The 17754-nt window shown below is 45.4% G+C and overlaps 1 protein-coding gene across 1 annotated transcript in view; it reads left to right on the forward strand.

The window, feature by feature from the left end:
• The window catches only part of DMRTB1 (DMRT like family B with proline rich C-terminal 1), a 30445-nt gene extending 14466 nt beyond the window's left edge, over positions 1-15979 (forward strand). The window contains exons 3-4 of the mRNA XM_077453320.1: positions 11270-11426; positions 14490-15979. Coding sequence (XP_077309446.1) covers positions 11270-11426; positions 14490-14563 — 231 coding nt within the window. The 3' untranslated portion in view covers positions 14564-15979. The remainder of the gene's footprint in view (positions 1-11269; positions 11427-14489) is intronic.
• Positions 15980-17754: the final 1775 nt, after the last annotated feature.

Genomic DNA, 17754 nt, shown 5'->3' on the forward strand with positions numbered 1-17754 from the left:
CCGGTCGGCCAGGAAAGGGGGGCGAGAAAGCGCGCCCCCCCCTCCTGAGCCGTACCAGGCCGCGTGCCCTCAACATGGGGGGTGCCTTGGGGAAGGGGGGGCCGCGCGGCCCCCCCACCCCAAAGCACCTTGTCCCCATGTTGATGAGGACAAGGGCCTCTTCCCGACAACCCTGGCCGTTGGTTGTCGGGGTCTGCGGGCGGGGGGCTTATCGGAATCCGGGAGCCCCCTTTAATAAGGGGGCCCCCGGATACCGGCCCCCCCACCCTATGTGAATGAGTATGGGGTACAATGTACCCCTACCCATTCACCTGTGAAAAAAAGTACAAAAAAAAACACAACACAGGGTAAAATATTTTATTGCACAGCTCCGGGGGTCTTCCGTCTTCGGGGGTCTTCTCGCCGTACTCCTCCGCTATCTTCTTGTAGCTCTTTTGCTAGCGGAGGAGTCCGGCTTTCTTCCTCCCCGCCGCCGGCCTCTTCTCCCGACTTCGGGGGTCTTGTCCCCCTCTTCGGTTCTTCTGCCGGGCCACCGCGCCTTCTTATAGCTCTTTTAGAGGCGGTGGCCCGGTCTTCTGTCGCCGCCTTCCGTTCTTCTGCCGGGCCACCGCGCCTTCTTATAGCTCTTTTAGAGGCGGTGGCCCGGTCTTCTGTCGCCGCCTTCCTTTCTTCTTCTTCTTCTTCTTCTTCTTCTTCTTCTTCTTCTTCTTCTTCTTCTTCTTCTTCTTCTTCTTCTTCTTCTTCTTCTTCTTCTTCTTCTTCTTCTTCTTCTTCTTCTTCTTCTTCTTCTTCTTCTTCTTCTTCTTCTTCTTCTTCTTCTTCTTCTTCTTCTTCTTCTTCTTCTTCTTCTTCTTCTTCTTCTTCTTCTTCTTCTTCTTCTTCTTCTTCTTCTTCTTCTTCTTCTTCTTCTTCTTCTTCTTCTTCTTCTTCTTCTTCTTCTTCTTCTTCTTCTTCTTCTTCTTCTTCTTCTTCTTCTTCTTCTTCTTCTTCTTCTTCTTCTTCTTCTTCTTCTTCTTCTTCTTCTTCTTCTTCTTCTTCTTCTTCTTCTTCTTCTTCTTCTTCTTCTTCTTCTTCTTCTTCTTCTTCTTCTTCTTCTTCTTCTTCTTCTTCTTCTTCTTCTTCTTCTTCTTCTTCTTCTTCTTCTTCTTCTTCTTCTTCTTCTTCTTCTTCTTCTTCTCCAGGAGATGTTGACACGACGCTCTCTCCGGCCGGAATGCCAGAGCCGCGCTGCGCTGCCACTTATATAGTGACAATGGGGCGGTGTCACATGCGTGTGTGTGGGCGAGTCCGTTCATTTCAAAAGTTGCGCGGACTTAGTACGACGAACTTAGTCTGCCGTATTAGTCCGCTCAAAAAGTGCCGTGTGTGGGCAAGTTCGTTCATTCAAAAGTTTGAGCGGACTGTCTGACGAACTTAGTTTGGGCAGACAGTCCGCCCGTGTGTACGCGGCCTAATGCATAGATTGAAGTTAGAATGTAAGGGGAGGTGCCAGTTTAGCAGATTATTAGTTAAATAGCAATGTGGGCAAGGCAGGAAAATTGGAATATTTTCAAGTGTGCAAGGCATTGCCCGATTTCCATGACACCCTAGGCCAAGGCCTCTGTGGTCCTCATAGACTGGGTTACAGCCCCACCATTGAAAGCACTCCAAGCTCTGTTCTGCCACCTTAAAGAGGAAGTAAACCCTGATGAGTTTACTTCCTCTTTCATTCCCTGCAAAGGCAAAGCATAATGGACTACTATGCATCGCATAGTAGCCCATTATGTGTCACTTACCTGACACAGGAGCCAGCGATGTCACCGCTGTCCCCTGTAGTTCCGAGCGTCCATCTTCTTGGTGGGTCTCGCTGCTCCGGCGCTGTGATTCGCCGGAGCAGCGATGACGTCACTCCCGCGCATGCGCGCTGCAGCCGAGACGCGCGGCATCTTCGTCATCGCCGATGCCCCGCTCAATGCGCCTGCGCGCCGCTGTCTACGGCGCATGCGCCGTAGATATCGGTGCCTGTCTTCGGGCAAATATCTCCTAAACCGTGTAGGTTTAGGAGATATTTCTTGGACCTACAGGTAAGCCTTAATCTAGGCTTACCTGTAGGTCAAAGTGGTTTGTAAGGGTTTACAACCACTTTAAGCTAAATATTATAACCGTTTACAAGTTGATTTTCAAATATTACCATAGGTGTGCGCAGGGGGTGCCAGGTATGCTTGGGCACACCCTAATCACTATGTGGGTTGATGATTCCCCCTACTGCCTGGGCCCCCCCTCCCCCTTGTTGGCTCCCTCGCCCCAATGTGCTGCTGGCTTCCCTACTCTCCTCGCCCCCCGGCTGCTGCAGGGGATGTTTCAGGATAGAGAGCAGGGGAAGAGGCAAGTAGATATGTAACTTACCACCCCCTTCCTTTTCTAAATGAACACTTGCTCACCGCTTCTATTTGTAACCGAAGCATAGTAAACTGTTTACTATGCTTCTGTGTATGACTAAACAGGAAGCCACTCATCACAGATTATTTCCCATTCATTCACTGTCCCATGCTGCTGAGGCTGCAGAGAAAAGCATGTGTGTGTTTGAGCCTTGGGGTGTACCCAATAATGCAGTAGGCTGCACACACCTATTATTATTACAGATGACTATTTATGACTGGTTCTCTTTAACCGCTTCCCACCCAGGCCAATTCTGACATATTTCTCATACTTAACATTTTTTTTGCTACAAAATTACTTTAAACCCCCCATCAATATTTATATTATTAAGCAGAGGCCCTAGGGAATAAAATGATGGGTGTTGCAATTATATCACACAGTATTTGCACATGCATTTGCAGTGATTTTTCAGGTGCAACTCCTTGGGGAAATATACATGTCTGTGAATTTTAGTGCACAGAAACACAATATAATACCCAATCTTTTGGTAAAATATAAATAAAGATGTTACGCTGAGTGAATAGATACCTAACATGTAATGCTTTAAAATTGCGTACGCTGGTGGAATGGCGCCAAACTACAGTACCTAAAAATCTAAAATAGGTGATACTTTAAAACCCTTTACAGGTTACCTGTTTAGAGTTACACAGGAGGTCTGGTGCTAGAATTATTGGTCTCACTCTGACATTTGTGGCGATAATTCACGTTTGGTGCAATCACCGTTTACATATGTGTGTGGGACTTGCATATCTGTTTACATTTGTGTGTGAGCATGGGAGCTTTAACATTTTTTTTTTTTGGTTAATCTTTTATTTAAAACTTTTTTTTTTTTTTTTTTTACACTATCCCTTTATTTATTTTTCAACTTATTGCTTTCACAAGGGATGAATAATATCCCTTGTGATAGCTTGGGCTGTGACAGGTCCCCTTTATACTGCAGCTACAGGCATCATCCAGATATCTATCATTTTAGCTGGCCATTCACTACAATGTAAAAGCCATCCTAGTGGCTGATTAGCCGCTGGATTGCTTTCACAGACAGCGGGAGGGGACATCTCCTGCATGATCAGAGAGCCCAGGATCAGATCCAGCAGCGGTGCCGGGTTACTGCAGATCTGCCCGTGGACTGGATGGTTTAACTACCATAGTTCAGTGCTATTCCACGAGCATGCGCAATTTTAAAGCGTGACATATTAGGTATCTATTTACTCAGCGTAACATCATTCTTTTATATTTTACCCAAAAAATTGGGCATTATAGTAATGTGTTTTATTGCATTAAAAAATTTTTTTTCCAAAAAATTGCATTTGAAAAATTTCTGCACAAGAGAAAGATCATCCACAGGGGCGTGTCCAAGATGGCGACCGGAGTAGAGGCATAGTGAAAGAGCTCCACAACCCTGCGTGCTAACATCCTGATTCCCTGCAGACAAATACTTCTGAAGCCACCGAAATACTGCCGGAGTGTCCCTAGACTGGTATGCCCTACAAGCGCAGGTCGGCGGCACACCCGAAAGCCTCCACACTACACACACAGCCTTGTGGCGAGGGATCCCAGGCCTGCACGCTCTCCAATATGGCATCGCAGACTGAAGAAGCTGCCCCTGCGATACAGGACCAGGATAATTTTATGGCCCTGATGCAAGCCATTAACACCTGCCCAACGACGCTGACGGGCTCTGGAATACCAAGCCAAGGACGCGGAAAACCACAACAGGGCGGAATAATCTCTGCATTATTGGGCTCCCGGAGGGGTCGGAGGACCCCAATCCTGTCACCTTTATTGAAAGCCTACTCCGACAGCTACTCCCTCAGGCGGCGTTCTCCCCATTTTTCACAGTCGAACGGGCCCACAGAATGCCGGCGACCCACGGCCCCCCTGGAGCCCCCCCCATGCACACTTATCCTTCGTCTTCTACACTATAGGGACAGGGATACGGTACTGAGGGAGAGCAGGAAAATTGAATCCCTACGCTTTGAAGGAGTGCGACTCATGATCTTCCCAGATTTCTCCGTGGAAACTCAAACAGAGAAAAGCTTTTGACCAGGTTAAACTTGTCATGCGGCAGAAAGGCCTAAAATACAGCATGCTTTTTCTGACCCGCCTCAGAGTCCAGGATGGCGAGACCCTGAAGTTCTTTACCTCGCCTGAGGATGCTTCTAACTGGCTGGAGTCTGCCATGAAGATAAACCCTGAAGCTTGCGACGGGACCTTTCTCCTTCCTTCTCTCATGTTGGATGGGTGAGATAGTCTACTGTTCGTTTGCCCTGTGATTTTTACTCCATAAGAAGGGATAGGACTAGCTCACTGTCCCTATGACAGAGCCTCTGGACCCTCGGGACCGCCTGCCCTCCCCTCGGTTTCCTCTGTCTGTGGGGAGTGATGACTTGGTTTTCACTTCACTTAGACTTGGTTTTTCACTTTTTAGTTATTTTGGTTTACTTTTTCGTGCATCTCATGGACTCCCACCTCTGACCTGTGGGAGACCCTGAATCCCTGTACTCACCCTGCAATCGTAGGGGGTGTGCTGCAGGCCCCACTGAAATTTAATATTACCCCTTTATGCAATAGGCAAGCATAGACAGCACATTTGCTGACTAGGTGGCGGTACCTTTCACTGTGTCTTCTAGGGGCCTTGTTGCTACATTGCCTCCCAGAGACTGATGGTCCTGTTTTGTTTGGGTTGTCAATCGTGCCCGAGTTTGGGGGATAGCGAGGGGAGGGGGGGATGGGTGGGTTGGTTAGTTATGTTTTTTGGTTTTGCAATATTACTGTATTCAGTTGGTCTATGTCATTACAATTTGATCCGATAAAGGCGCTCAGATCGATACAGATTACTCCTGTTTTCCAGGTTGCTGCTGAGTCGGGGGGGGGGGGGGGGGGGGACACAGGAGGAGTGGTGATTATCTTGTTACCTCTAGGATGGCTCCCCTGAGGTTGCTTTCATGGAATGTGCGCTGGATGAACTTTAAAATTAAGCGCTCCCTGGTTTTCTCATATCTGGGGAAACCCGCACATTTGTATTTTACAGGAGACGCACCTCATGGGATCCAAAGTACTCTCCCTGAAAAGGGCATGGGTGGGTTCTTACTACCATTCCACTTTCTCCTCTCATTCCCGAGGGGTCAGTGTTTTGGTGCATAAGGCCCTTTGTGCTGCTAGACCTCCACTTGGACTCGGAGGGACAATATGTGATTTTACATGCAATGTGTGTAGGGCTGCAACTAACGATTATTTTCATAATCGATTAATCGCCCGATTATTTTTTCGATTAATCGGATAAACAAAAAAGGGGGGGAGAAATATATATATACACACACACACACACACACACACACACACACACGTGTCCCCCCCCCCAGTATAGATGACACGTTCCTCCCCTCTCACATGGTGTCACTGCCCCACCTCCTCTCAGTGCTCCCCTCCCCTCCTCCTCGGTGTGCCGGGGTGGTGTGGGGCGGAGTCTCAGTCCGGACCCGCCACACGTGACTCGGCCGACTCCTCCAAATGGAGCGAAGGGCACCCCGAAGCCGGGAGATGGATGCACGCATGTGCAGAGCACAACCTCCAATCACGGCAGCGCTAGAAAGCGGGGATGTGCGGGGACAGAAGAAGAGGACGGGGGATGTGCGGGGACAGAAGAAGAGGACGGGGGATGTGCGGGGACAGAAGAAGAGGACGGGGGATGTGCGGGGACAGAAGAAGAGGACGGGGGATGTGCGGGGACAGAAGAAGAGGACGGGGGATGTGCGGGGACAGAAGAAGAGGACGGGGGATGTGCGGGGACAGAAGAAGAGGACGGGGGATGTGCGGGGACAGAAGAAGAGGACGGGGGATGTGCGGGGACAGAAGAAGAGGACGGGGGATGTGCGGGGACAGAAGAAGAGGATGGGGGATGTGCGGGGACAGAAGAAAAGGACAGGGATGTGCGGGGACAGAAGAAGGAGACCGCACGGGGACAGAAGATGTCAGGACGTTTTAGGAAAGTTGGAGGGAAGATGTGAAGTCTCTGAGGGCTGAACTTCATTCAGTCTGCTACTTGACAAGGCAGGCTGTATGGAAAGGGTTAATGTTAGAGTAATCCCCCTCCCCCCATACATAGACCCCAGCAATGTGAGGACTGAGGAACTCATCCTGCACCGTACAATAACACTGACAGACAGCAGGGAGAACCAACCGGTAGTCCCGCCACGGGGGATGTGCGGGGACAGAAGAAGAGGACGGGGGATGTGCGGGGACAGAAGAACTCCGTGACTCCAGAATTCATTCACTTGGGCTGACACAGGCTGAACGCTGCGCTGGGGGTGACGTCAGCGCGCAGCTCGCCACCGCTGGGTGTACCAAGATGGCCGCCAGCTCCGAAGCTAGGCCGAAGCTGCGGTCTTTCCTAAGGCCGCAGCCCGCTACGCGGATCACATGGTGCGGACCAACTAATCGATAATGAAAATCGTTGTCAACGATTTTCATTATCGATTATTATCGATAATATCGATTAATCGTTTCAGCCCTAAATGTGTGACTGAGTAGAAATGGTAATTATGGGCCTCTATGTAGCTCCACCGGCAAACCTGACGGTTTTAGGCAAGATCTTCACCGTGGTAGCTAAATATCCCACGACTAATATCATCATGGCAGGGGATTTTAACATGACCCCTAATTCTAGAATTGACAAACTGAACCTGGGTCAAGCGACAGACTCCAGTCTGGCTAGATGGGCTGAGATGTTTGGTCTACATGATGCGTGGAGATGGAAACACCCGGAGGTGAGACAATATACATGCCACTCAGCGACGCATGCTACTCTGTCTCGCATCGACTTAATTTATCTCAGCGACTCCCTGTTGTGTGGCATCTCAGACCACGCACCAGTTATGGTAACGTTGAGCACTGACTCAGCAGCCGGGTCAGGGCTTTGGAGACTCTCTAGATACTGGATCACTGACACAAAGCTGGAACCATTAATGCTGTCTGAGTTGAAAGATTATTGTACCCATAATGGCCAGACTGCATCCCACGCCCTTGTATGGGATGCATTTAAGGCCTATGTCAGGGGCAGGTATCAATTTAACATTGCAAAGGCTAGGAAGGAAGCAAGAATCGAGCTCTCAGTGGCTGAACTTAAAGCCATGAGACTAGAGGACCTGTATGCAAGTTCCCCAAATGAAAGTGCTCATACTGATATGCTTACAGGGAACTGTCATTGATTCGTGTTGACGCCTGTCGCCGCTTCCTTCTTTCCCAAACTCACCGTATATTCAAACAAGGAGAGCGTCCCGGCAGACTTCTAGCCTGGCTGGCAAAGGAGAGGTCAGGAAGCCCCTGTATAGTAAACATAAGGGCGGATGATGGCACCTTAATCTCAGAGCTGGCCGCGATCAATGCCAGGTTTGAACAAAATTATACCCACCTATATGCCTCCAGGGCTACCTACACCCTAGACGAGTTAACATAATTTCTTGACACAATTGAATTCCTGGCCCTGACTGTTGAGGCGGCGCAAACTCTAGAAACTCCTATCACTTTACAAGTAGTCCGGAAAGACATAAAATCTATGCAAGCAAGGAAAACACCGGGACCTGACGGACTCCCTTCTGAGTTTTATAGAACTAACCTAGAAGTGGTAGGCCCACACTATCACTCGACACTTACCAAAGCTCTAGAATCCAATGACCTTCCACCTTCTATGTCCGAAGCTGTAATAGTTGTTATACCCAAACCTGGGAAAGACCCTGAGCTGTGCTCTTCCTACAGGCCCATATCCCTGTTAAACGTTGATGCTAAAATTCTAACTAAGATACTGGCCAAAGATTGAGTGCAGTGATACTCTCCCTTGTCCATGGGGATCAGACGGGCTTTATGCCAGGTAAAGGCACAGACGTCAACATACGCCGGCTCCACACAAACATAGCGCAGTTTAAAGATAGTGGCCGGGGGGGGCGCTGAGAAGGCCTTTGATTCTGTGGAATGGGTATTTTTGTCACTAGATTTGGGTTTGGCCCTAGGTTTATTGCCTGGATCCAACAGCTTTATTCCTCCCCAACGGCTTTATTCCTCCCCCCTCTCTCCAGGCCTGTTTGCCCTGGCCATTGAACCTATGGCAATCCTTCTTTGCTCGTCTGGCAAGGTCGGGGGGTTGCGGGTGGGCCCCCTGGTGGAGAGAGTGTCACTATACGCAGACGATACCTTGCTCTACCTGGTGGATGCCGCTGATTCCCTTACAACGCCTTTGAAAATTATAGACGGGTTCGGTAGGTTTTCAGGAGTTAAGATAAACTAGGAGAAATCCAATCTGTTTATGCTCTCTGACTTGGTCTCTCAGACGAAATTGGCATCTTTGTCTCCCCTGCAGAGAGTCTCCTGCTTTAAATATTTGGGCATTGAGATTACCAGAGACCTTTCCCAGTATTTAATTGAAAATTTATACCCAATTTTACAGACCCTAATAACCAAATGTCAGACATGGAGGACACTGCCCCTAACCCCGGTAGGCAGAGTTAATTTCATTAAAATGACTTTCCTCCCCAAATTTTTATGAATACCCCAGTCCCAATGCCTGTGGCCTTTTTCCATAAACTAGATGGGATAATCTCCTCTTTTGTCTGGGGAGGGAAACCCCCAAGAATTACCAGGACCAAGCTGCAACTTCCCCTGTCTTTGGGAGAACTGTCATTACCTTGTTTTCAAAAATATTACTGGGCAGCGGTTCTGGTCACCGTCCGATGGTGGTTCACTCAAACCAGATCCAACCCTGCAGTTAGCTTAGAAGCGGCTATAATGGGATCATATTCTGCCCTAACGAATATGGTCTATAGAGGGCTGAAAGCCAGCCCACAGACTACTACCCCAATGTGGACTACAGTACAGGTGTGGGACAGAGTTACTGCTGCGGTTAGGGCAGCTAACACCGTTTCCCCTCACACTCCACTCTGGGGCAACCCCAGACTTCCACACTTTCGTACCATACTGGACCCTAATGTTTGGGCCAGATATGGAGTGACCAAGATCCAACAAATTATGCCAGCCGGGACCCTTCTTTCCTTCCCAGAACTAAAAGAGACATACCAACTCCCCTCATGGATGCTGTTCAGATATCTACAGCTGAAACATGTGACCCAAACACAATTCCCGGCCAACATATCAGTGGAAACACATCCGATGGAGAGGTTTCTTACCTCTCGAGGGGTGGATAGGATGCTTTCCTCCCTATGTCTTCGACTCACGTTCGTCTCCCCTATGCCAGGCGTGGAGGGTTGATATTCCCTCTCTAACTGAGGAGGCATGGGAACTAGCCCTACAACATTATATCCCCAAGGTCATTTCTGCAAAGGATAGATTTATCCAACTCAAATTTATTCACAGGGCTTACTATACCCTGCAGCGTTTAGCAAGAATATACCCTGCACAATCTGATGCATGCCCCAAGTGCCAACAGGCGGTTGGGACATTTTATCACATAATTTGTGACTGCCTGATTATTCAAAACTATTGGGAACAGGTATGTGCCGAAATTAATATGGTCGCCGACCTCTCCGTGTCAATGGATCCCAAGGTGCTACTTTTAGGAATAACAGATTCGATGACACATTCCAATCACAAAGGTCTCCTTATATTCTACTTGTCCTTCTATGCTAGAAAAGTGCTTTTACAAAACTGGAAATTGACATCCCCGCCAAAGATTGCTCAATGGCACACACAAGTGGACTTGGTCCTACCTGTGTACAAACTTGCATACAAGGGACAGAAGTGCCCACAAAAATTTGAGAAAGTATGGGACGCATGGGTAAAAGTTTGAGCACTTACTGTCTAGGAATGGGAGTGTGAATAGAGAAACATAGATTATCGATCCTCTCCCCACAGCTAATTCCCCCACTCTACAGGCTTGCAAAATATGTCTAGAAGTGCTGGTTACAGAAACATTGATGGTCTACCATTCTGCTACGCTTCTCCCAGCTTAACCTGGATGTATCTCGCCTACTCACTCGCAGTAATATCTCAAGAAAATAGTATGATATGTAGCTCTGTGTAAACATGTGCCTTACTATTGAATGATGAAGTTGTAATGATGATGTGTTTTCTTTTTCACCAATAAAAACATTTCTGTCAAAAAAAAAGAAGAAAGATCATCCACAAATATCTGCCCATCTTGCATGCTGACCTGGTGTGTGCTGATCTTTTGCGGGATGGTATTATTGTATCCCGGAGGGCACCTACTTTGGGTCGTTATTTATCCCCTAGTTTTTTCAATAGAGAGATCACAAGACCTGTTACATGGCTACGTTTGAAGGGGAACTATAAAGGTGGCGCAACGGAGTGGCCCTGTCGTGGTCACATTTTGGGTGGCAAAATATATCTTTTCATGTGACGACACTGTACTACAATGTAAAGTAGTGAGTGTACAGCTTGTATAACTGTGTAAATTTTCTGTCCCCTCAAAATATGTATCATGTTTGGGGATTCCGAGTAAGGGCCCTTTTTACACAGGTGCCTCCGTGTAGCAGAGTCCTCTTGCTCACTTCGCTGAGCAGGCGGATGAAAGGTCCGTGTCCGCTCTGCACAGACACAGTTCCGCTCTCCTCTATGCGGAAATTAGATGGAACTGGACCGCCTGTCCATTTCCAATCGGTCCGACCTGCCGCATATGTGGAAAATAGGACCACCATTGGGCTGGCAGTCCAATCAGGTCCGTCTGAAATACTGTCAGGCAGACCTAATTGGACAGCCTGTGTGAAAGGGCCCTAATTTCTCAGAAACCACCAGACCGATAAATCTTGACTTCCATCTTGATGGATGGAGGGGCGGGTACCCCTGGTTATTCGATTATATAACTGTGTGTTTTCTGTTTTTGTAGACTGCATGGAGGATGGAGCAAGATGAAGGAAGAGCAGATTTCCGTGGCCAGGGTTACTACCCTTCATTTACTCCATTATTGCCAGGAATATATTACATGCCTCCTCAAGTGCCTTTGAGTCCCAGCATGATGGCAGAGCTCAGCAGGACCATGCATGGTGAGTGGTGGAAATGAGAACAGGAGCCACGGATAATACAGAAATTATTGGATTAAACTATGATGAAAAGGGGGATGCTGCAGCTATGAAATGCAGGCAATGTCTACCTGCACTTCATCAAGTATGCCTAACTTTACCTCCATTCCTGTTGGCCAGTATGGCTGTCTCTCTAAGTGATGAGCCAGTAGAAAGTGTGAAGGTTTAGTGGCAAGCTCTGACGCTACCTGGAAGTGTTGGAGCCTTTCCTGTCAGCGCACCTGGGCAGGTACCACTAAGTGCCTTTGCTTCATACCTGCAGAAATCACAGTCTTCAAATAAGCACTATGCGATCACATGATCACAATGTCAATAACACTGTTATGAATTAATTCATTCATAACAGCTGTGTTTCCTATGCTGTGATTAGCCCACAGCTATCGCATGGTATGTGGCTCAATCATAGCACCCTGTACCATGTGATTAGGTGTAGCCAATCACATATTGCTAGTGACCACAGCTGTTAAGAATGGTTAACCCATTCGTGACAGTTGAAAACTTTGCTGTCACAATGATCTTCATTGTAAAAGTAAACAAAGTGTAAAAGAAAATCCTTCATCACCCCACAGAGTAGTACAGTGCACTGAACTGATGAATTATGTAAAAAAATAAATAAATAAATAGTAAAACAATATAAAAAAAAATGAAACAAAAATGTTTTAATTATTTTTTTTTTTTTAACATATGTCACCAGTCAGCGTCCCTGATCACCATCACATCAGTCATAGGATGACGCTGTACTACCCTTGTGACAGTATGTAAAAATTAAATTGTAAAAACATTTTTTTATTCAATGTATTCATTTTCAAACAATTGTGACAAAAAAATACAACTTCAAAAAACTTGCCATGCCTCTCACTAAATACTGTCTACTTTCCAAGGGTCATTTGGGGGTACTTCCCTGGCATTTTAGGACCTGTCCTGGCATTTTGAATGAGATAGGCAGCCAGTCAGTACATCAGAATTGATCGATTTTCAAATATATATATATATAAATACACCATAGTTTGTAGGCACTATAATTTTCATGCAAACCAATTAATATACACTTATTGGGATTTTTTTTTTACCAAAGACATGTAGCAAAATTAAAAGTTTGGCTTTAATGTATGACGAAAATTCGATTTTATTGGATATTTTATAACAGAAAGTAGAAAATATTGTTTTTTTCACTATTTTCTGTATTTTTTTTTTTGGTTTATATCGCTAAAAATAAAAAGCCAGCGGTGATCAAATACCACCAAAAGAAAGCTTTATTTGTGTGAAAAAAATGATAAAAATTTAATTTGCGTACAATATTGCATGACCGTACAATTGCCAGTTTATAGTAACGCAGTGCTGAATAACAGAACATGCCCTAGTCGTGAAGGGGGTAAAATCTTCCTGAGCTCAAGTGGTTATAGCTAAAGAGATCATTGTTGTCATGCCGCTGGCTCTTCCAAATGGTGTTGTCCCTGGAACTGTGCAGACACCATCAGATAGGAGGTCAGCCATAGCTCAGGAAACACCTAGAAACTTCTGGAGGAACCCCTGGGGTTCAATGTAATCTGGGTTAAGAATGAATGCTTTAAAGGTACACGCCATTCAAATTTGAAAATTCAGTATAAAGAACGCAGCCGATTTATCAAGAGTTTTTGTTTGTTGTCTAAACATTGTTTTGTACAATGCACCACCATTCGGCATAGTATCATCTATGTGTAGGCGCTCTGGTCTTTTGGGAATACTAATCCTGTTATTCTGTAGTCTAGGGATTCCCGACTCGTCTTGTTATAGTGTTTCTGCAGTCACGCTATTTACTGTATTACCCCTAAAGCCGGCCATACATGGATCAAAAATTGGCCAGTTCAGCAGGGACTGAGCAAGATTCCATCCATGTATGGGCAGGCTGATTGTACCTAAGTTGATCCATCGATCAACTTGGGTAGAACCAGCTTGTAGGATCCTTTACATTTGATTAGTCTTGATGGCTATAGCTGCTAGTAGTAATCATTGTGTCCTGCTGGCCAGAAAGACTCCCCATGCCCCCCCCCCCTGGAGGCAGAATATAATAGCACTGCGGGAGGCATTCCCCCATCAACACTGACTGTGTATCAAATTATTTTCTTTCCTTCCACCCGTGGTGAAAGGAAAGAAAGTCAAGTCTTGTATGGGCTGCCTTATGCCCCTTTCACACTAATACCCCCTACAAACGGTCAAATTTTCTAACGGAAAATGTTCAATGGGAGCTTTTTGTCAGAAATTCCGACCGTGTGTAGGTTCCATCGGACATTTTCCATCTGAATTTCCGACACCAAATTTCTCTCAAATTTTCCGACAACAAAATCCGTTGTCGGAAATTCCGATCGTGTGTGCACAATTCCGACGCACAAAGTTCCACGCATGCTTAGAATCAAGCAGAAGAGCCACACTGGCTATTCAATATAATTTTTCTCGGCTCGTCATATGTGTTGTACGTCACCGCATTCTTGACATACGCAATTTCTGACCAACTTTGTTGGCAACGCTGTCTGTGCCCCCGCTAGGGAAATTCGCCCTCTCTTTTTGTCCTTTTTACCGTTATCATTGAAAATTAAGCAAAGCCTCAAATTTTGGGTTGTCCCCAGAAAAGTAATAGAAAAGAAATCTTAATATGGGGATACTAATTCTGGTGATGTGGGGGTCACCAGGGGATTACCTTAATTTGCATGGATTTTCTCACTTCCTATTTTGGCTATGGGACAGGAAGTGAAGAGAATGGCAAAAAAAAAAAAAAAAAAATGACAGGGGTCATCACCCTCTTACTGTATCTAAAATGGAAAAAAAAAGTTTTGCTTTTAGTTCTGCTTCCAATGGATTTCTGTCGGGAACAACCGTCCTTGCAGAGTTTATAAAGAGACCTTGAGAAATGTGCATTTATTTCAGATATGTAGTAATTTTTATTTTTTTAAGATTTTGACCTCGCATATATTTCAGCATTTGGGAGAAATACTTTTGTAGATTATGAAGATGTAATTAACCCTTTGTAACCCGGATGTATTTCTGTTCTAGCTTTGAGATCAGAAGATGACCAGTCGCATGTGATGGAGAGAAGCGAGACATCAAACAAAGAGCCACGTTTCTAATGTTCTGGCTATGATGTGCTGTGTCTGTTAATTACGATAGAAGTTTATTTAGCAGTTTTAAGAAGCAAAGTTTTCTAATCAAAACCAAAAATAGTTTAAAGCTGAACTCCGGGCAGAAATTTGAAATGAATATTAGAAATGTCAGTTCCGACATTTACCAAATATGGTCTTTTAACAGTTGAAGCCACTGAGCCATTGATCGATCTGTCTTTGAATGCAGCATTTACAGGGCTCAGTGTCACTAATTTCCTATATGTGAGACTAGTTGTCCCATTTCCTCCCCAGCCCCCAGTCATGTAATATCCCTGTGGTAGTTCACTTTAACAGCGCTGGTGTCATTATATGGCTGCTTATGTACTATGAGCTAATCAGGCTCAACTTCATTGCATGGCGCTGTCACTGTAACATGTTTCAGACACTGGGTGCTGCAGGGAAGCATTTAGGCAGTTTACAGCCAGTTTCACAGAGGCTTCAACTTGTATATGAACAGTGTAAACAGCGAGCAGAGCTTCCGGCAAGATTGCTGAAGCTTTTAAAGTACCATTCGGCTCTAGTTTGTTAATATTGAACACAGATTCTAACGGGAGTGCTGACTGTCACTTTAAACAAGCCACTTTCTTTCTGTGTTGTATAAACTGTATGCAGCATGAGGTGTTCCAGGTTCAAGCCAAGACATCCTGTCTCATACCCAGAACACAATAGAGTTTATCTGAGCAGCGCCCAGCCATTCATAGAGTTGTATTCTAGTAATGAATACAAAGCTTCCTCTGATTGGCTGAGTCAGAGAGGCAGGCTGATGTCACAACCTCTGCCCAGCCAATCAGAGGAAGCTTTGTATTCATTGCTAGAATACATTGCTTTTTCTGAATGGTTGAGCGTCGATCAGACTATTGTTTTCCGGGTACCAGACTGAAAGTCTCGGCTCACGCCCTGAACACAGTGCGGTATGCTGTATGTGGCCTCAGCTACATAAACATGTTAACGAGGGACATTGTTTGTTTGGGCTAGCTTGGCCCCAACAAGCTATGTAAAATGTATGAAATGCTGGAGTTCAGCTTTAAAGTGGCAGCACTCCCATTAGGATCTGTGTTCAGCCTTTACAAACTGGAGCAAAATGGTATTTTAAAAGCCACAACAAGGCTTGCTGAAAGCTCTGCAAATGCTTTATCAAAGCTTACTGGTCACACTGCTCTTATACAAGCTGAAACCTGTGTGAAACAGGCCTACTGGATGAAGGGAGCACCTAAGCCATGAGTCTACAGCCCAAACAGCATGCAGTTGTAGAATGCTGCAGCTCTGCAAAGTGGCATCTTCTCACTGGCCAGGATGCGCGAATAACGTTTTAGCTAAGCAATTATTTTGTCACATATGGCCTGTTTCACATGGCCTCCAGCTTGTACAAGAGCCGTGTGAACAGCAACCTTTAACAAAGCATTTGCAGAGCTTTCAGCAAGCTTTGTGGAAGCTTCTAAAGTACCATTCAGCTGCACTTTGTAAAAGTTGAACACAGATCCCAATGGGAGTGTTGGTTGTCACTGTAAGCAAGCTGCTAGCAGGCTTCAGCAGACTTTCAACAAGCTTCTAGAAGTGCTGAAGCCTGCTAGCAGCTTGTTTAAAGCGTCAATTCAGCTGCATTCCATACCATTTAGCTGCACTTTGTAAATGTTGAACACGGATCCTAATGGGAGTTTTGATTGTCACATAAAGCAAGCTGATAGCAGGATTCAGCAGGCTTTCAATCTTCTTCTAGAAGTGCTGAAGCCTGCTAGCAGCTTGTTTAAAGCATCAATCAACATTCCCTTTAGGATCTGCGTTCAACATTTACAAACTGGAGCAGAATGGTACTTTAGAAGCTTCAACAAAGCTTGCTGAAAGCTCTGCAAATGCTTTGTCAAAGCTTGCTGTTCACATTGCTTTTATCCAAACTGATGAATATGTGAAGCAGGCCATAGGTTGCTTGCCTGGGCTCACATCCAGTGATTACTTGTTACGTTTTGTTTGTATTGATATGTTTCATGTTTAATGTTCCGTGTTATGTTTGCACTTGATGATTAGGTGTCATTTTGCACTTATTTTCTTTGTTTTATGTTATCTTGCTGTAAAGTGGAAGTTCAGTCAAAATCTAAGTAAGGCTCCCACCCCCATTCTAAGCCTATTCTATCTAACCCTGTAAAGAAAAGATCTGTATACTTACCTATTCTAAAGGCGCTCCGGTCACATGATATCTCCAGCGGCGGCTTCAGTGTAGAGAAGAGATCGCCTGCAGAGCCCGGGAGATAACATCACCCAATAGCTTACTATGGGGCATCTGTTGTCACCTGACCCTCCTTTACACCGAACCCACCGCTGACAGCTGATCATGGGACCTGAGTGGCTTCAAAATAGGTAAGTATAGCCATCTTTTCTGGACAGGGCTAGATAGAATAGGCTTTGAATGGGGGTGGGAATAGGTTTAGTATTGGTTAGATTTTGATTGAGCTTCCACTTTAAAGTCTTAACACACAGTATATGCTCACTGCAGTGCACTGCCATTCATTCTGCACATATACTGTACTACCAAATGGATCTGCGCTATACCGCGATATACTGCGCTACAACTCACACGTGTGCCTTGCCAAAAATAGTGTGTTCGTGGGTGCCTTGAGTGGCATTGAAAGCCTTCATTAAATTGAATGCCCTGCCAATTCACAACACGCCTCAACACACACAAAGGTGTAAAAAGGTCCTAATAGAACCTACATCAGTTAAGTTGGATGAAATCTGACTTTTGTTATGTACAATATGATACACCAACATGTTTTTTTAGCAATAAAAGGTTTATCTTGTTGTATAAAAAAATGTTGTCTTGTTTATTACATATTGTGATTTTTTTTTTTCTAAAACACAATGACACGTTTTATGATATATCAATTTTTTATACATATATGCTGAGCTGATTAATTCTATATTAGCACAGCCTTAGTCTGAGTAGGGATTATTCTTCAGCCTAGGTCTCAATTCAGCATGGGAAATGCATGCATTGATGATTTTATTTAAAGTGGAACTCTTGGCTGTAATAAAGGGTCAGCACACACATAATTATATTGTAGGCGAGGTTGAAAAAAGTCCATCAAGTCCAACCTATGTGTTTGATTATATGTCAGTATTACCTTTTATATCCCTGTATGTTGCGGTCATTCAGGTGCTTATCT

Source organism: Lithobates pipiens, unplaced genomic scaffold, assembly GCF_037356315.1.
Source record: "Lithobates pipiens isolate NorthernLeopardFrog02 unplaced genomic scaffold, aLitPip1_a1.2 Scaffold_23, whole genome shotgun sequence".
Taxonomy (NCBI): domain Eukaryota; kingdom Metazoa; phylum Chordata; class Amphibia; order Anura; family Ranidae; genus Lithobates; species Lithobates pipiens.